This window comes from Lampetra fluviatilis, chromosome 37, assembly GCF_964198595.1.
Source record: "Lampetra fluviatilis chromosome 37, kcLamFluv1.1, whole genome shotgun sequence".
Taxonomy (NCBI): Eukaryota; Metazoa; Chordata; class Hyperoartia; order Petromyzontiformes; family Petromyzontidae; genus Lampetra; species Lampetra fluviatilis.
In genome coordinates, this window is record NC_136311.1 from 9,128,441 (window position 1) to 9,149,329 (window position 20,889).

At 45.7% G+C, this 20,889-nt stretch overlaps 1 protein-coding gene across 6 annotated transcripts in view; it reads right to left on the reverse strand.

Annotated features, from left to right (window-relative positions):
- The window catches only part of LOC144945335 (RILP-like protein 1), a 41,605-nt gene extending 34,490 nt beyond the window's left edge, over positions 1-7,115 (reverse strand). For 2 of the 6 annotated variants that reach the window (XM_078873787.1, XM_078873782.1), the window contains exons 1-3: positions 7,007-7,114; positions 5,511-5,703; positions 2,887-3,063 (exon numbers count right to left, since the gene is read on the reverse strand). In XM_078873787.1, the coding sequence (XP_078729913.1) occupies positions 2,887-3,063; positions 5,511-5,651 (318 nt within the window). In that variant the 5' untranslated portion in view covers positions 5,652-5,703; positions 7,007-7,114. The other 4 variants (XM_078873785.1, XM_078873786.1, XM_078873784.1 and 1 more) reach the window with 4 other exon arrangements.
- Positions 7,116-20,889: the final 13,774 nt, after the last annotated feature.

The window sequence follows — 20,889 nt, forward strand, 5'->3', positions numbered from 1 at the left end:
ACACTGGTTTATTTAACACCACACCTTGTGACATACACACTGAGGGGGTATCGCCCCCCTCACCCGTCTATCTGAGGACACACCTCTTAGCTAACCCTAGCCTGCCTCTGAGTCCTCCACTAAAGGGCTAGGGGAGGCTATCTTGGCCCGACACTGGTCAGTCGGGCCCGGTACCCAGAGTCCAGACCAGCACTGGCTCTGGCTCTGGTACCACGCCACTGGCTCGAGCCTGCGCGGTCCTGATAAGGACGGCGTACCAGGGGGAGACCAGGGCTCTATCTAGGACGTCTTCCGTCTCCTCTTCTTAGCTAACACATCACTCCCGAGCCCCCCGATACATTCCCCTTTTATACTCCCCCTTCCCTGAGGGGTGGGGCCCCGGGGGATCGTAACGTCCGAAGCGCGGACGTCGTAGAGGGCACCTGCCCGTGCACTCACGTAGCCCCGCCCACTGTGTTTGTTTACCATAGGCTGCCATGCATAACGGGCTCTCTCTAACACCCCTACACTAGCTTTACTACCCGGCTTCGCCCGGGACTTGGATTCACCACGCCCGGCCGCCTTTGTCTCCCCAGTGGCGATGTTCACACACCACAGCAGTTACTCGTTTGAGGCTGAGTCGACCTAGGGGAGGCCCAGGACCGGTTGAAATAATCGTCATCGGTGGTGGCCGTGAGCGGGAATCGAACTCGGGTCGCCGGGTTCGTAGCGCTAATCATTACGCATGTGCGGGTGACATGACAGATGTGACGTCACAGCTCACTTTACGTGAAAAAAATATGCATTATTGCGCCCACAAAAGTCTATTTTTATACTTTTTGCATGGTGTACAGTCTGGAAAGTACCCACATGGTAAATTTCAAGTTTGTTGCATGTCGGGAAGTACGCTAAACATTATGAACAGACACACAATCACAAATTTCCCTTTTACAAATGTAGATCATAGATAATACATTACTACATTGATCACAACCTCAAACTTAACCACTGGTCTGCCTACAATCATTTCAGGAAATGCTATACTGTACCTCAATAAACACCTCAAACAGTGCGGCGAACTTTTACAATGCGGTGAAGACAATAACATTACACACGTGGTCAGTCTAATTAACGCAACAGTGACGAACGCATTGCAACTCTTGAGTAATGAATAAGCCACAAATCCACACACGAGCAACTATATGCGGCATGTGATAGATTAATCGACAGGTTTGCCAAAAGATGAGACAAGGCTGTGGTTTTGAACCATTAGGCTTGGTTGAACATAATGAAAATTGTAACTTACAGCATCCGAGGCTGTTTTTGGCACAGTAAACCACACATTCGTCAAACCAGAAGCCCTCGGCTGCCTGCAATGGGAATGGCTCACGCCGCATTGAGTTGTGTCGCGCCCAATATCAGCGAGGCTCATGACATCAAAACGAGCGAGTAAATCGTGATTGCATGATGACATCCAGCCACAGAATTCCAGAGAGCATCAAATCTGGTTATGCCCAAGCTGGTAGGTAATGCCAAGAATGTGTCAAGAAGAAATCGATTTCTGTTGGTAGATAGATTATACATTTATGCCAATTACGTCCACAATATGTGCTGACAGTTGATTTGCTTAATCAATGAGTAAACGCTATAGAATGGATTATGTCAAAATCAATTGTTGTATCTCTAGGTTGCAAATCAAAGTTTTGGCAATGTCATAATTGCAAAAAAGTACTGGCCCATCTTCAAGGTTTCATGAAATGTTTCGGATAAAACAAAAAAAAGGCTCATTCTTTTCAGAATGCAATTGGAAAAAAATATATATCCGTTCACGTCATAATTTAAGTAAAATGCAATGATTGATCGTTTTTAAAATTTCATAAAGCTGTACTTGAGCTCGCCAAAAAGAACAGACACCAACAAAAGGTCAATTAGAATGATTTCACTTAAGAAATGCGAGCAGCTCACTGAATACAGAATTACTAAACGGCAGCATATTTCAGTGATGTTTCCCCATATATTTTCCAAGCGCTAAACCGAAGCTCACACCCACATCACTGACCCAGATTCTGGTGCCCATCTTGACACCTATCCCTCGCACACACGCCGATGATATTTGAGCCACTTGCCACAAAAGGGCTTCATCTGAAGGTCAAGTGGTCTTTATCATCAATCCCATCTGAGATGGAAAGAAAAACATATTAGCCCGAGTTTCATATTGTGTGCAGCTATCTGCCATCTACAAATGCCCTTTCGTACTTGGCTACTGTTACTGTAAAAACATTGCCACCAAGGAACTCGCTTGCAGTGATCCGTATACAGCACGAGACATTCATGCTCAACTTCAGCATTGGCACGTGGCAAACATATGTACCCCGTGGAATTCCACAAGGCATTAATTTAGTATCTGTGGGACCCAGTGACAAGTTTCTAGCTTTTACCAATCAGCAGTTGATTTTCATTAATTCATGAAGTAGGTGTAATTTCTTTCTCTGTTCCATTGTTGTGGAAACTTACAACGAATGATACAATTAGGAACAGATTGGGCTAGGTGATGCTGTAGCAGAACACCCAACTAACAATCAAAAGCTGGTACGTTTAAAATCCCCATCAGAGGTTTACTCAGCCCATCATTCCTCTCGGGTATTTTAAATAAGTACCCCTATGTAGGCAGCCAACATAATATGCAAATTTAGCCACTGGTTTACAATGGACAATAAATGTTGAGTAACACATTTGAGAGATGGCGACAGTTTTGGAGATGCCTTCATCCGTCAGTGTATTGGTCATGGCTGGTGATGATGATAGCCACACAATACTCGTTCGAGACACTTTGACGTGCAACGCTCCTTTCTTTACCATGTCCATGGGGCCAAGAGTACAGTCTGGACCGAGCGTGCCCCAATGTACCTGCTTGTGGCGGGAGTCCCTCGCGGACAGCGTAATGGTTTCTCTCTTGGCTGACTCGAGTTGCTCTCGCAGCGTAGTAGACTCGGTGTCTGCTCCGTTCCGAACAGCCAGAGCCTCCAGCATTTCCAGCACGCGGATCACAGGCGCCATCAGCTCGTGCACTGCCTCACGTGCCACCTGTCCATCAAAAAGGACCTTTTGAAGTACTGTAAATGTCTTCAAGACGTAACTAAAACAAAACAAGCATCTAATATTTTAGATACAGTACGATAAAATAGAAATATGCATTGATTTACAGATTAGAATCAATTATTACACTTGGAATGCATACAGAGCATCCTGCATGGCATAATGCATTTTTTAACGTATGAAAATTGCATGAAAACAATATTCTGTTTGTAGAACACATTAAAATGTGTGTAGAATAGCAAACGATTTGAAAACTTACTTTAGCTTAATTTGTATACATTTCAGAAAAATGTGCATTCACATTTTGACAAATGCATGTTGATGTTAAAACATTAATAATAATGCACATTTATCTCAGTAAACTATCTTTTCGGGCCACCCTGTACGTATCGTCACCAAGGTCCACATCATTTGATAACGTTAATGTGTTTCTGTCCGAGCTATGAAAGTGAAAACTGATCTAAATCTTAACATGGGGGAAATAGGATTAGGATTAGAGTTCGGATTAGAGTGAGACTGTCGATCAGGGCTAGTGATAGTGTTGGAGCAAGGGTCAAAATAATGGCTATGATTAGTGGGAGGATGAGGGCAAAGGTTACATTGAGGACTGAGCTATGGACGGCGTTTGGGCTCCAGAAAATCAGAAAATCCACCGGTCAAGTTAAGGCTAGAGTTTGGGTTGGGATAATAGTTTGAGTTTGCACTGTGGTTCAACTGACTACTATATATTGTTAGAATAGATTGAGCACTAGTATAGCAGTGTTAGGATGATTGATGTAGTTAAAACTAAATACAGTACAGTAGTGTTCCAGACTGTAAGACATTAGTTTAAAGCTCCCAATGTTCCGTGATGTAAATATATAGCTGTATTAACACGTATGAATCACATTAGTGATATCATTGATATACCATAATTGCGTGTTCTCCTGTGATTTATAAAGGCTTTTTCTATTCTAATGAACATTCATACTGGTTCAACCTGAGTGTGTATGTACAAGATATACAGTTCAACTATTTGGGTTATTTCCCTCAAGGCTACGGCTTGTGTTTATAGGTTTTTTTTGGCAAGCCGCAATAACATATCTTAAGTGGATTTCTCCCCTTGGTACAACAGTACTTTAAATAGCGTAAAAAAATAGGTCAATTTACCCTTATAGAAGGGGGCTCCCACCTCATCTCCCTCGATTGGAGGCCCTTCTACAAGGTCACACTTTTACCTTGACTACTTTAAATAGCACACCAAGGAAAATTGTTCATCGAGTTTCTTTATGGAACCGACCACTGCAATGGAATCGAGTTTGGAGTCAGGTTTCATATTTAGTGCCAAGCAAACACTATTTACACTAGATTTGAAGCTTTCGTGACTGCAAGGATTCATACTCTTAGTTCTTTCGGTAAAGTCACGTAGGTAAAAAATGAAATTAAAATTAATAAGAATAAAATAAAATCACAACGTTTCGGAGGCAACAAGTCTCCGTCATCAGGTGTGACGGTCCCACCTGATGACGGAGACTTGTGTTGCCTCCGAAACGTCGTGATTTTTTATATTTATTAATTTTAATTTCATTTTTTACCTACGTGACTTTACCGAAAGAACTAAGAGTACCATTTGCACTTAATAATGAATGCCTCGTGAGTAGAGAACATGGGCAGTGCTCCATATTTGCAAGTGGAGATCAAAAGGTGGGAGATAGGAGGTGGAGCTGCGGTGATGCCAGATATATGTATTTACGTTTTTAGAAGTTGAATATTAGTTTACTGTGGCTGTAGCCGAGGATATTACTTCAAGACACTTTGTGTTACCCACCTTCGGGAATTGTCATTATGTTCGTGGCGGTGGCACGCATTGATTTGTACCGAGATCTGGTGATATTATTAGTACATTGAACCTTACGAGGGTTATACTAATAGGGTTTTTCCCCTTTTTTTCTGGCAACAAAACTGACACCTTTTGCAAGGAATCATGCTTACATTAAAGGCGTCATCTGGTCGAACACCATATGAGACTAGGCTCTAAAGAAAGCTGTCTCTGGTGTGGACCAATCAGTTTCAAAGACAATGCATAAATTATCAGAGTATTGTTTTTTGTTTGCATTTGACTGCAAGTATTGTGGTTAATGTAAGCAAGATTCCTTGCAAAAGGTGTCAGTTTTGTTGCCAGAAAAAAAAAAGGGGAATAACCCTATTAGTATATTTCGGTACTGGCAAAGGAGGTCCCATGATGTAACTTACGAGGGTTATTACAGTTTTGATAAGACGTAGGCCGATTGCCGCTGGTTGGACTTGCGAAAAAGGAGCAACCGCTGTAGGGTTAGGGACTAGCCAAAATCCAATATTGCATGCACACATTGTGGGAATACTGGTCCACCACCACCATCGCCGCCACCACAACTGGTTTTGGCGTGAGAAACGGTGGCATTTGAGAACCACTTCACCTCTCCGCCCTCGGTCCCAGCCGCCAGGGCCCTCTCGAAGCCGCGTCCCAGGAGCGCCGCGATGTCGTAGACGTCCAGGGCCCCCAGCTCCTCGGGGCTCTTGTCGAGAGGGGAGCCCGGCATCTTGAGCTTCTCGTCCATTGCGGACTCCCCACTCGTCAGCAGATACTTCTCCAGGTCTCCTTCGTCCCTGCTGCCGATGGACAAGGCAATGGGGTTGACGGCCGTGATCGGTGGTAGTGTGACAGTGGATGCGGTGGTGGTGGTGTGGTGATGGTTGGGTTATGGTGATGGTTGGGTTATGGTGATGGTTGGGTTATGGTGATGCTTGGGTTATGGTGATGCTTGGGTTATGGTGATGGTTGGGTTATGGTGATGCTTGGGTTATGGTGATGGTTGGGTTATGGTGATGGTTGGGTTATGGTGATCGTTTGGTTATGGTGATGCTTGGGTTATGGTGATGCTTGGGTTATGGTGATGGTTGGGTTTGGGTGATGGTTGGGTTTGGGTGATGGTTGGGTTTGGGTGATGGTTGGGTTTGGGTGATGCTTGGGTTATGGTGATGCTTGGGTTATGGTGATGGTTGGGTTATGGTGATGGTTGAGTTATGGTGATGGTTGGGTTATGGTGATGGTTGGGTTATGGTGATGGTTGGGTTATGGTGATGGTTGGGTTATGGTGATGTTTGGGTTATGGTGATGGTTGAGTTGCGGTGATGAATGGCATGTTATCCTCGTTCCAGTGTTGGCGGTGGAGATGGTTGTGGTTACAGTGACGGAGATGATAGTTGATGGCGGTGGATGTTATGCTTTTGGTGATGATGTAAAGCGGTGCCGCACTTTTTGCTTTGATAACGACAACGGTGATGTTTGGTTATTATGATGGTGGCGGTAGTGCAGCAGTTCTGGTTGATGCTCGTGATGTTGACGGTGGTGCTGGTGGTGGTTATAGATGTTAACTATGAGGGTGGTACTGGTTACAGTTGTCAACGATGATGGTGGTGGTAGTGGTTATAGTTGTTAACGATGCGGGTGGTGGTGGTTGTTGTTATAATTGTTAACGATGATGGTGGTGGTGGTTATAGTTGTTAACGATGAGGGTGGTGGTGGTGGTTATAATTGTTAACGATGAGGGTGGTGGTGGTAGTGGTTATAGTTGTTAACGATGCGGGTGGTGGTGGTTGTTGTTATAATTGTTAACGATGATGGTGGTGGTGGTTATAGTTGTTAACGATGAGGGTGGTGGTGGTGGTTATAATTGTTAACGATGAGGGTGGTGGTGCTGGTGGTTGTTATAGTTAACGATGACGCCGGCGATTTCAATGGTGGTGCTCAGCAGCTCCACTCATCCCTGCTCAGTAGCTCGACAACAGCTACAACATCAGACACGAAGAAGACGACGACGATGAATACGACGCCGAGCAGCAGATCAGCAGCTCGTCGCCACGACCGATAACGACAACCACCGCTGCAGTGCCCCGCGCGTGTTATTTTTACCTCTCTCCTCCTCACGCCGCCGTCACCGTCACCCCCTCAGACACCTCCACCACCGTCACCCCCTCAGCTTCCACCACCGTCACCCCCTCAGCCTCCACCTCCGTCACCCCCTCAGCCTCCACCTCCACCACCGTCACCCCCTCAGACACCTCCACCACCGTCACCCCCTCAGCTTCCACCACCGTCACCCCCTCAGCCTCCACCTCCGTCACCCCCTCAGCCTCCACCTCCACCACCGTCACCCCCTCAGACACCACCACCACCGTCACCCCCTCAGCCTCAGCCTCCACAGCCGCCGCCGCCGCCGGCTCCTCGTGCCAAGTCGTGGGCGCGCTGCGCGGGACGCGGTCAAGCGGCGGTCAACTCCATCGTCCTCGTCGCCCTCCGCCAGACAACCTCCTTCCTTCTCCTCCTCCAACAACACCAACACCTCTCTAAATGGACGCCCTATAGAGAAGATAGCCGCCGCCGCCGCCTCCTCCGAGGTGCTCGAGTGAATGGGTTCGGCACGCGGCCTTCTACGGATGTCGGGAACGCGGCGCTCGCCCCGTCGCGGCGACGGCGGCGGCGCCGTTAGCTGAGGACGGCGGCTGCTGCTGCTGCTGCCATCAGGGCGGGGGGTGGGGGGAGTGGTGGGGGGGTGGTGGGGGGTGGTGGGGGGGGTGGGAGTGGGGGTGTGGTGGGGGGGGGTGGGGGGTGTGGTGGGGGGTGGTGGGGGGGTGTTGAGGGGTGGTGGGGGGGTGGTGGGGGGGGGTAGGGGGTGGTGGGGGGGGTAGGGGGTGGTGGGGGGGGAGAGGCGTCACGCAGAGGAGGGGACGAGAAGGCGCACCCCCCCACTACGGGGTCGTTCCGCTTTAACACCGGCCTCGTCACCTACAGACAAACTACAGCCTGACAGCTACACCACACAGACTACAGCCTCAGCACAGCTACACCACACAGACTACAGCCTGACAGCTACACCACACAGACTACAGCCTCACTACAGCTACACCGCACAGACTACAGCCTGACTACAGCTACACCACACAGACTACAGCCTCACTACAGCTACACCACACAGACTACAGCCTCACTACAGCTACACCACACAGACTACAGCCTCACTACAGCTACACCGCACAGACTACAGCCTCACTACAGCTACAGCACACAGACTACAGCCTGACAGCTACACCACACAGACTACAGCCTCACTACAGCTACACCACACAGACTACAACCTCACCGCAGCTACAACACACAGACTACAGCCTGACAGCTACACCACGTGCCCGACAGCCTCATGGCAACTCACGCCGAACCCCCTACTACAGCCGCATCACGAACAGCGCACAATCCACACACACCGCTCAGACAAACTACAGCCTCCACCACAGCTCACACGACACACACACACGACTCGTACTACAGCCTCATTACTTAAGATACTACGGCCTCATTACTTACAACTCATTACACACACGTGTAGCATTTTTAACAGACTGTCGTTGCAAAGGGGTGGAATGCACCGCGCCCGGCCGCCTTTGATGTTTACGCAACCCATTTAACTTATTACTTCGGGCTCACCCCCACCCTTATTGATACCGCACACAGCTGACAGACACACACACACAGCTGACAGATACACTACACACACTGCTGACAGACACACCACACACTGACAGACACACCACACACACTGCTGACAGACACACACACACACACTGCTGACACAGCACACACTGACAGACACACCACACACACACTGCTGACAGACACACCACACACAGCTGACAGACACACCACACACACTGCTGAAAGACACCACACACTGACAGACACACCACACACAGCTGACAAACACACACACACACTGCTGACACACCACACACTGACAGACACACCACACACACAGCTGACAGACACACACACACTGCTGACAGACACACCACACACTGTTGACAGACACACCACACACTGACAGACACACCACACACACTGCTGACAGACACACCACACAAACTGCTGATGGACACACCCCATACGCACTGCTCAAAAATAACTACGACTGACATAGATACACACACGAAATATATACCTCACAAAACCTGTAACGCTTTCATCAACAACACTGCCTTAAAATATATGAGAGCCAACGTTGCAGGCAATGGTCCTTCGTAGCACAAACATCATTAGCGATTGGCCCATCTGTCACAGCAATTGATTTCATGTTCTCTGACAATGGGGCATTTCCCGAAACGTTGTTTTTATTAACTTTTACGGCAGTTTTATTGACGAATTCGTTGAAGTTTTGTCCATTCTTTCTGTTATTTGTGCTTGTGCCCCGCCGCCAACGCAAGCATCACCAAATAATTTTATACATTTTGAATACAGAACTGTACCTGCCAGGTGGATTTAGATCGCGGGGAGGAGGTCAACAGAGTAACAAAAAAAGTTTGAGAAGTACCGGTTTAGGCGCTTGCTACTGACACACAATAGAGACAGATACCCCGTTGTAATCTTCAAGAAACTGTCGTGGCACGGTTGTTCGTGTGGGGTTACTGCTCATGGTGTGTTCGTGTGGTTCAGCGACACACCTGCCCGCCTTAAATGCCCCCTTAGTGCTGATGTTTAACCCCCCCCCCCCCCATCGGGCACTCATCATTTGGAGGCTGAGCCGACCGAGGCGACCACCGATCTCATTTGTAGCCGTGGCCGGGAATGGAACTCTGGATTGGCCAGGTTCGTAGCGCAACGGGATTAACTACTGCGGGATCTGTTTTATTGGTATATATTCAGATCTCTCATTGGGAATGAACTAGTGAATTCCATTCCCCGTTAGCAAGTGGTGGAATTGTTACGTTTTTTTCGGGGCTGGGTCTTTGCGTAGAGCAGTAAGTAGCAGGCAACCAACATAAGAAGATCATTTTATTTGAATTCGGTAAAACAAACAAAAAAAATTTTGATTTAAGGCTTTCGGGACTTGCAATGATTAATCTTCTTGGTTCTTTCGGTAAAGTCACGTAGAAGGGAAATAATAAATAAATAAAACTTTATAAAATAAAAATTCTCACGACGTTTCGGCCACAACACAAGCAGCCGTCATCAGGTGAAGAAACAGAGCTGTCGGAAAGACGCTGTCCTCAGGTGAAGAAACAGCTCTGTTTCTTCACCTGAGGACGGCTGCTTGTGTTGTGGCCGAAACGTCGTGAGAATTTTATTATTTTTTATTTTTATTATTTTATTTTTTCCCTTCTACGTGACTTTACCGAAAGAACCAAGAAGACCAACAAAAAACCCTCCATAATTCAAGAGCCGCAATGCACACGAATGCGAGGTGGTGGTCCTTAATATATAACGTAAATCCTTAAGGAGCCAGATGAATTGGATTCACATAGGGCAACCACTTTCCCCGAATTAAATAAACATATTGAAGTTATTTATTATTCACACACGCACCTGTCATTTGTCACGTGACACCACCCATTGTGACGTGTTGATGATGATGATGCGGGCCCAGTTAGCATGCAACGCTGGGCCAACATTGAACAAACCTTGCCCTACAGTATGTTTATTGGGGGATCAGCAGCCTGTTCCAAATGTGGGACAATACTTCAGAAGATATATGAGACGTGAATTCCATGCTCTTGGTTCTTTCGGTAAAGTAGCATAGGTAAAGAAAATAATAAATAATAAATAAAATGAAATATAAAAATAAATAAAATTAAATCACGACGTTTCGATTGCAACACAAGCAATCATCATCAGGTGTGAACACCACAGCAAGAACATTTATACTAAAGAGGGAGAGATGCCAGGAGGCTATATATGATGATTGCTTGTGTTGCAATCGAAACGTCGTGATTTAATTTTATTTATTTTTATCTTTTATTTTTATTTATCATTTTCTTTACCTACGTGACTTTACCGACAGAACCAAGAGTATGGATCCTTGCAGTCACGAAAACTTCAAATCTAGAACGTGAATTCCAGTTTAATAGTCTTAAGCCAGAGGTAGATAACTGAATTTTGTTGAATAGATTGTAAAATAAAAGGCTCGTAATTTGTAGTGGTAACATAATCCCATACGTTATAGATAGCATCGTTGTTCACTAATTAATCAACCGAATATTTCAACATTGTATTAATTGTACTGGGATTTATTGGTTAATTTAACTCAATTACGAACTTATTGTTTCCTTTCAAGGCCAAACACACACACAGTGGTGTAATTTGTCGAACGTGCGTTTGCAGTTGTAACTTGTTGACCCGCCCCTACTGGACATGTGTGAAATAAAGAGCTTTAGAGATCATCGGATTCCTCCCGCGACCCAAATAAAGATTCTGATCCTGAACTGCATTACAGATTACAAACCGTTGTGCTGTTACATTCCCTACACCGCATAAGCACACGGCAGGTCGTCGCGCTCGCGATTGGCCCGCTCCCCGACCAATCGCGAGAGCGCGCCGTGCCTGCGCGCGCTTGTGGCCCTTGATTGGTCGAACTGCATTGAAGGACCGACCAATCGTGTGCGACCCCACAGAGGGGGGGGGGGGTTGAATCGACGTCACTTCCTCCCCGTAGAAAATTAACATTTTATTTAAATATTTATCGTGGAGGAATCCGATGAGCTATAAGGGGCCGTCCATAAATGACGTCACGCACCTAGGGGGGGTCAGACATTTGGGACGATGTGTGACAAGGGGGTAACTTTAAATAAATATAGACAACACGTTCTACTTAATTAAATATACTTTTAATAAATGTTTTTCCTACAACATCAGAGTGCAGCGCCACATTAAATACGCACTACAATGACAATAGTTTAAAGCGATTTGAAGCATGTTTTATTTGCGGGGGGGGGGGGGCAGAGCTTTGTGACGTCATATTTGAGGGGAGGTCTGACCTTTTTGTGACGCCGTGTGACTTGCAGCGCTTTAGCCACCCGGCGCTCCGCTCGTTGTTGTGAGCGTCGCTCCTCTGCCCTCCGTCGTTGTTGCTGGAAGGCGACTGCCTCCAGCTGCCCGGTAGCAGTAGCGTCCTTCACGAGCCTCCTCCACAGATGCCGATTTGGGTCCGTCCATAAATGACGTCACGCGATTTTGGGCGATTTTTGACCCCCCCCTCGTCACACGGCGTCAAAAAAGTCAGACCCCCCCCCCTCAAATATGACGTCATAAAGCTCTGCCCCCCCCCCAAAAAAATATATAAAACATGCTTCAAATCGCTTTAAACTATTGTCATTGTAGTGCGTATTTAATGTGGCGCTGCACTCTGATGTTGTAGGAGAAACATTTATTACAAAGTCTATTTAATTAAGAAGAACGTGTTGTCTATATTTATTTACAGTTGCGCATTCTGATGTGACGTCACATTTCTACCCCCCCCCCCTCCTCGTCACACATCGTCACAAATGTCTGACCCCCCCCCCCCAGGTGCGTGACGTCATTTACGGACGGCCTCAAAGGCAATCGATGACTCTTAACCTTCCAATCGGCATCGATACTGGAAGGCCTTTAATTCGAATCGACACTTGGAACGTATCCACCGATGCGATGCCATGTGGTGATGTCTCCCCCTGGTGATTACGGGAAGGGCACGACAACCACGTGGCACTTGACATGCGCACGGAGTTGACACGTGGGGATTTACAGCGTTCAATGTTGGTGAACTACAATCATAAGTCGGTATAAATGATGAATTACCAAAAAAAAACAGGAGTTAGTTTGATTTGAAGCTTTCGTGACTGCACGAATTACTCTTTGGTTCTTTCGGTAAAGTCACGTAAGAAAGAAAATACATTAAATAATAGAGTACGACGTTTCGATTGCAACACAAGCAACCGTCATCAGGTAGAACTACATTTGAGAGAGAGAGACAAAACACAGACACGGAGACACACACAGACAGACACACAGAGAGACAGACAATACAGACACACAGAGAGAGACACACAACATAGACACACAGAGAGAGAGACACACAACATAGACACACAGCGAGAGAGAGACACAACATAGACACACAGAGAGAGACACACAACATAGACACACAGACAGACACACAAGCAGAGAGAGACAACACAGAGACACACAGAGAGAGACACACAACATAGACACACTGACAGACACACAAGCAGAGAGAGACAACACGGAGACACACAGAGAGAGACACACAACATAGACACACAGACAGACACACAAGCAGAGAGAGACAACACAGAGACACACAGAGAGACACACAACATAGACACACAGAGACACACAGAGAGAGACAAAACACAGACACACACAGACAGACACACAAGCAGAGAGACAACACAGAGAGAGACACACAACATAGACACACAGAGACATGTGTGTCTATGTTGTGTGTCTGTCTGTGTGTCTCCGTGTCTGTATTTTACCTGATGACGGTTGCTTGTGTTGCAATCGAAACGTCGTCCTCTATTATTTAATTTATTTTCAATCTACGTGACTTTACCGAAGGAACCAAAGAGTAAGAGGAGTTAGTTTCACTCTCATTACAAAGTGAGACCACTCCCATGCATTTCTGCTGTTTTCACTAAAGCCTTATGATGATGTACGTTTGCGTTCTGCAATTTCAAGAGAGGCTTAGTTTCAATGGGCTATTGTTATAATTGGCAATGGTCTTCCCATTGCAGGTTTAACCCCCCCCCCCCCCATCATCATCAGCTTACACGTTTGTGTGTGCCCATTAACCTCAGTCAAATTTGCTCTGCATTTCTGATTTCCCCATGGCGTTTCCGTTCGTCACAGTCCCAGCGGATGCCAAAATGTCTCTCGCTTCTGCGCACGAACTGATCGAATGGGCTCTCATCAGCAGCAGCAGCAGCGGCAATGATCAATACACTGCTGCACGAAGGCCTCACCATGTCGCTGCCACCTCTCACGATCTTATGATGCGATAATCCATCCCAACTCCTGCACGTGAACTGATTTACCAGTTGAACACGTAGGCTTTTGCGATCAATATCCAAAATAAAGATATATATTTTAATGAGTTTACTCTCCAACACACCGGTGTGCTGAACTACACCCGAATTTCGATTTAAAGCTTTCGTGACTGCAGGGATTCATCTTCTTGGTTCTTTTCGTAAAGTCACGTAGAAGGGAAATAATAAAATAAAAAAATTTAAACATCATAAAATACAATTCTCACGACGTTTCGGCCACAATGCAAGCAGCCGTCCTCAGGTGAAGAACAGGTCTGTCGGAAAGACACCTGAGGACGGCTGCTTGCGTTGTGGCTGAAACGTCGTGAAAATTGTATTTTATTATGTTTTGTTTTTATGATTTTATTATTTCCCTTCTACGTGACTTTACCGAAAGAACCAAGAAGATACACCCGAATTGTCACATTTTGTTTACGTGACAAACTTTACTGGTTGGCTGTGTCGGGTTGTGGCGTGGTTAGGCGATGCATTTATCTTTACGCGATCTAACCCCCCCAAAAAAAAACACTCGAGAATGAACTGATTCCATCACTCCATCTCCCCGGTACCTATATCGTCTCAAGTCGCGTTGGGTTCCCCGGCTGCCAATCCCGGTAAATGATTCTTGACCATCGTCCGAGGGAAGTCAGCCCCACTTTTCATGTAATCTGCATGACGTTAATTCGCATGCATGCGCACGTTTGGTTTTTCTTTTAACCTGAACACCTCCTTGAACCTTGCCACAAGGGGGTAGCAAATGCTCGTCGTGAGTTCAAAATGTGTGGTAAGGTGACGTCCATAAATGACGTCACGCACCTCAAAGGGGGGGGGGGGGGTCAGAGATTTGTGACGATGTGTGACGAGGGGGCGGGGGGGGTTTGAGAAATGTGACGTCACGTCAAACATGCGCAACTTTCAATAAATATAAACAGCACGTTCTACTTAATTAAATAGACTTTGTAATACATGTTTTCTCCTACAACATCAGAGTGCAGCGCCACATTAAATACGCACTACAATGACAATAGTTTAAAGAGATTTGAAACATTCTTTTATTTGGGGGGGGGGGGCAGAGCTTTGTGACGTCATATTTGATGGGGGGGGGGTCTGACTTTTTGTGACGCCGTGTGACGAAGTTTGGGGGGTAAAAAATCGTCCAAAATCACGTGACGTCATCTACGGACGGCCCCTAACGTGACTTTGATAGAAGGTGACGTGAGGTTGACACAAAGTGATGACAGATAGGGGACCGACCAACGGCCGACCTAGGGTGACGTGGGGTGCTGTGAACGAGGGGAGAAGGGATGGGGCGAAGGCAAAGGGGTTTCCCAATCGCAAGCGGCTCTTTCAAGGACCCCTTGGTGATGTTATTCACAAGTGCAATTGCGCCTCTTGAAATATTGAGTTGTTTTTTTTTACTTACTACCGAATTCGAAAATAAAAAAAATGTCTCGTTATTTTTGTGTTCCGGTCCCTGTGAAAGGGACGTGGGATATAAGAGGACTGGAGCAAAGGGTCAAGGGGGGGAAGCCCTGGGGAAATGACGGGCTCAGTGTGGGGAGCTGACGGGCGTGAGTGACATGGGACGGAGCTGCGTGAAGTGAACTTCGTAGGGTGTAGATTACAGACGATGCGACACGAAGTGGATTCGTGTTAAGTTTTATTGAATCGTGATTCGTTGTGTGTTGCATACACCTCGTTGGTCGTAAACCGTCGTACACAATATGAACTGATTATATAGTATAAGTGCTGATATTAATACAATTACCAAAAATAATTCAACTCTGGTGTATCGGAGCCCCAGGCACAACTTTCACACTGGTGACTCGTAAATCGTTAAGTGATATTCAATGTACACATTTGAAAATGTGCGCGTTTGTGTTTTTTATTTTATTTTATCTATTTCGACTGGTGTGGCTTATCCCCACTGACTCCGAATGTCCAGTCGCCACTGACTGCAAAATATATTATTTGAAAAAAAATGTTGCAAATATTATTACCACCGCATCATTAACCACTCTTTTTTCTTCAAACCGAAATCATTTAAACTTCACGTATATTCATTAGGAAGGTCAAGAAGAACGTAGCCGTCATTTTTGTTCTTGATACCACACCACGTTTCAGCAATTGCAGAAATGCTTTTGATCACTGAAAGCCCTCAAAAACATATTCCATCTTCTTAGGTTTTTTCGGTAAAGTCACGTAGAAAGTAAAATAAAAACAAAAATCACGACGTTTCGGAGGCAACACAAGTCTCCGTCATCAGGTGGGACCGTCACAGCCAGATTAGCTGTACAGCTTGATACAGCTAATCTGGCTGATTAGCTGTTGCCTCCGAAACGTCGTGATTTTTGTTTTTTATTTTATTTTACTTTCTACGTGACTTTACCGAAAAAACCTAAGAAGATGATTCCTTGCAGTCACGAAAGCTTCAAATCTAGAACATATTCCATGTCGTAAATGATCAATTTGATCAGAAGCATGAGAAATGAATGTCCATTCGTGTACAGTGTTTCTTTTGTGATGACGAAACCTTTCTTCTTGTACAGGGCAATGGCTGGGCGCTGAACCATCGTGGTCTTCAACTGGCAGAGGCGATACCCGTGCTCCCGTGCCCTCTGCAGCACCGCATCGATGAGGCACGAGGCGATTCCACGTCGGCTGTAGCATTCGTCTACCACCATGCGGAACATCTCACACGCGCCGGGTTCCTGCGTGATTGGAGCTAGCGCCAAAGTTCCCACGACGTCTCCACCTCCGCCCCTTCCAGTGGTTTCGTCGCAGCAGGTGGTCTCAGCCACGAAGAAACAGGATCCGGGAGGCTCCACAAAATGCTCCCGTATGTTTGCCATTTGTGAGTTCAGCATGGCCGTCACGTAGGAGCTGTACGCAAACCAGCAGCAGTAGTAGAGGGCAAGAAGCACCAACATTACTCCTCCGATGGCAGCCAAGAGTGAGGAGGTACAGATGTAAATCAGAGCCAGAATGGCGACCATTAACAGCAGATTTGATGAGCGACTCACTGTGCTGTAAAATAGGGGTCGTGCCAGTCCCATCATTCCTTGACAGAAGAGCTCACGTACACGATGGAAATCTTTATCCTCGTACGGTCGGATGTGAAAAGAAAGTGCCCCCGTTTGCTTTTGCAGGGCAGAAGCACCCTTTGCTCTCTTGGTGGCATGAGAGGCCTCCATTGCTTGGGAGGAGGGGGGGAGGGGAAGAAACACAAATGTATTTCATACTCTAGAAATATGTTTACTGCATGGTATTTATTAATCAAAAAATAACTATAAATTACTAAGATCTTTTCTTCATCGTGTAGCATGACTTGCGTGTTTGAGCCCAGCCATTGAAATAATGGTTATGTTATGCATGCAAACTTAATGCTGTTCCTGATGTATCCACAATAACCGTTATTTACGTGATTGTAGAAATATGACATACTTCAAATAAAAAAAATACATTCTATAGACTACATTAACTGTGAATATACTTCAATATCTGTATTGCATTTCTAGATTTGAAGTTTTCGTGACTGCAAGAATCCATACTTTTTGGAGTTTTTCGGTAAAGTCACGTACTTTACCGAAAAAACCAAAAAGTATGTATTGAATTTCTTAAGCAGAAAATATCAAAAACTGCAGCCCAGCTTAGCGACACAAAATAAGCTTGTGGCAATTCGCATGTAAGGGTGAACTCTGCCCCATGCTCCTTTGAGGGTCATGGAATGAGCACCCTCTGTGTGGAAAGTCAGTGGTGGCCATCCGATGGAGACACTGGCCCCTGCCGTGGTGTTGATGAATTTCACCTTCACTCACACTTTATTGACTTATTTTACTAATGTACCGTAGGCTCGATTATCAGCGTGCGTTTTATCCGATTTTCGGATTAACTGCGCATCTGAGATTTTGACAGAAGTTAATCCCTTAAGCCGAAATGAATAATCTAAAAACAGCTAAATATTGTTTTTCTTGGAAATGTTTATCACAAGTCACATGTCACGTGTTTAGACCGAACAAATATTTAGCTCCAGTTAATCCGAAATCCACGTGATCGCCTCTACAGTACAGTAGTTGCATATCTTTACAACAGTGGGCGGAGTTTTGATGTTGATTGGCGTGGCTCTGCTGTCCACTCAGGGGTGGGGAACGTCCGGCCCGCGAAATCATTTGGTCTCTGGCCCTGCCAAGGCAACCGCAGGCAGGACTCGAAATTCAATAAATCTAGGAGCAAACCTGGAAAAGCAGTTGCGAGTAGCAACATCATCAATACCAGCTAACATCACACGCCTCGCCAAAGATAAGCAGTTTCTAGCCATCGCATTAGCTGTGAGTTAATTAAATGTTTGACCAAATATAACGGGCTAATTTTTAAGTTGATAATTTTGTACGGCCCGCGAATGATGTTATAAATATCCAAATGGCCTTTGGCAGAAAAAAGGTTCCCCACCCCTGGCTTAAGTGGATCGAGTCTTCTGCTGGGCGGGAGCAGGAAAGTGGTCTCACTGAGCGCCCGCATCAATCGGTCGATAATCGAGTCTACTGTACTTGATTACGACATGCAAATGCACGAGCATAACAATGCATCCCCTGTGCATAAAGAGCAGCAAAGGTGAACACTTGTTTAGAAGAGCCTCTGAACAACACGCAAGTAAATTAACAGATGTAGATTGAGAGTACATTGCATTTACACTAAATACAGTCAGTACCGTGTTCAGCGAAAAATGCTTTAATCGAAAACGATTTCCCCATGAATAGTGTAGCGATAACATTGGCAAGATACAATGTACGCACACACTAACGTGGCGGGATGACAAACTGAGGGTAGACCACCACATTACTGTACCATTCCGCGTACTGTGCGTTGTGCGAAAAGTATTGACGAAAATGAAAGAACGGCGTTGTCGCGAAAACGCGTTGTGCGAACACGCGTTAAGCGAGGGCTTGCCGCAGTTACACATTGACAACCGTGGAATGCATCATTCCGATATTTAAGATGAGCAGGCTTGGGCAGGACACTTTGCTAGATGGATGATGATCGGTGGCTGAGAACAACGGAATGGCAGCCAAAGGTGCGAACATGCCCGAGATATCGTGCACCGTGAAACCAGAGGCAGCCTCTTGAATGACTTTTGTCTCGCCAAAGGTCAAAGTGCAAGGTCGACGTACACGTCTCTGGTGTCCGACACTCAGTTTCAAGGACCATTCATGCATAATTATTAACGTACTGCATATTTTTCGATTTAAAGCTTTCGTGACTGCAGGGATTCATCTTCTTGGTTTTTTCGGTAAAGTCACGTAGAATGGAAATAATAAAATAATTAAAATAAAACATAATAAAATAATTATCACGACGTTTCGGCCACAACGCAAGCAGCCGTCTGTCGAGACCTGTTCTCCACCTGAGGACGGCTGCTTGCGTTGTGGCCGAAACGTCGTGAGAATTATTTTATTATGTTTTATTTTTATTATTTTATTATTTCCATTCTACGTGACTTTACCGAAAAAACCAAGAAGATTAAGTACTGTATATGTTTGTACCGCAAATACGTGCGGTTAGAGCAGACTTGATGCATTATAATAGGTGTCTATTTGGCGTTGAAACATATGAACATTTGTATTATTGTCAGATCCCCCATACATAGGAGATGGGGATTGGTGGGTGAGCATCGCTCAACGATCGCAGTAGCAACAACAAAGTGCGTTTGTTAGGCGCCTTTCTCAACGTAAACAAATATATATACACAGTATAACAACGACGACACCGCAAACACTTACTTAAATCGTACAGGACGCTGTTGGTCCCTGTATTAGTTTGCCCCTGTCAACGCCGAAGATGTGTGACCTCCCCCGCCACCCAAAACACTGCCAAATCGAAGCTGCTCAACGTGCCAGTGATCGATCACCCACGCACCGACGGAGATGAGCAATGTCGGCCTCGTACGGTGCGAACGAAGTTCAACGTACATGGCAGACGTAACACGCGCGCCGGTGATGACCCCCACGGCAGAAACGTCCGGCACGGAAGGGCTCAGGGAGAAAGGCGGAACGAGTGCGCACCAATCAATGCCCTGGGGTGGAGCGATGGATAAAGCCAAGTCCTGTGTCACTGCTGCTATTCTTATTCTGTGTGATTCTTACTCTTAGGTTTTTTCGGTAAAGTCACGTAGGAAAAAAACAAATAATGAAAATACATACTGAAATTAATCATAATAATTAAAGAAATAAAATAATAAATCACGACGTTTCGGGCGCAACGCAAGCGTCCGTCATCAGGTGGGACAAACACAGCAAGAAACAATTGTTGCTTGTGTTGCGCCCGAAACGTCGTGATTTATTATTTTATTTCTATTATTATTTCTATTTTTAGTATTATTTATTTTTATTATTTATTTTTTACCTACGTGATTTTACCGAAAAAACCTGAAAGTATGAATCCTTGCAGTCACGAAAGCTTCAAATCTAGCAGTGATTCTTATTTAGCCTTATCACCGCAGCCTTGAAAGCCCCGTTGGTTTTCGTTAACAAAAATGTTTATAATCTTAATAAATACGTGGGGTTCGGTGACGCAGAGTAGTTGTGCTTCGTATTGATTTGAAGCTTTCGTGACTGCAGGAATCCATGCTCTTTGGTTCTTTCGGTAAAGTCACGTAGGTAGAAAATAAAACTGTTTGAAAACAGTCTGCCTCAGCAGCAGACCATGCTTTCCCACCTAATGACGGACGCTTGTGTTGCGCCCGAAACGTCGTGATCTATTTTCTTTTATACCTACGTGACTTTACCGAAAGAACCAAAGAGTAAAGCTGTGCTTAGTTTGTTGTTTCGACGATTTACACTTTCTCAAGGAATCTGGCATCTCGCAACCCCAAGCGGATACCTGCACCCTACCAGATGGAGAAGAACCGCTGCGTAAGACGGCCAATACGTATAAGGGGCCGTCCATAAA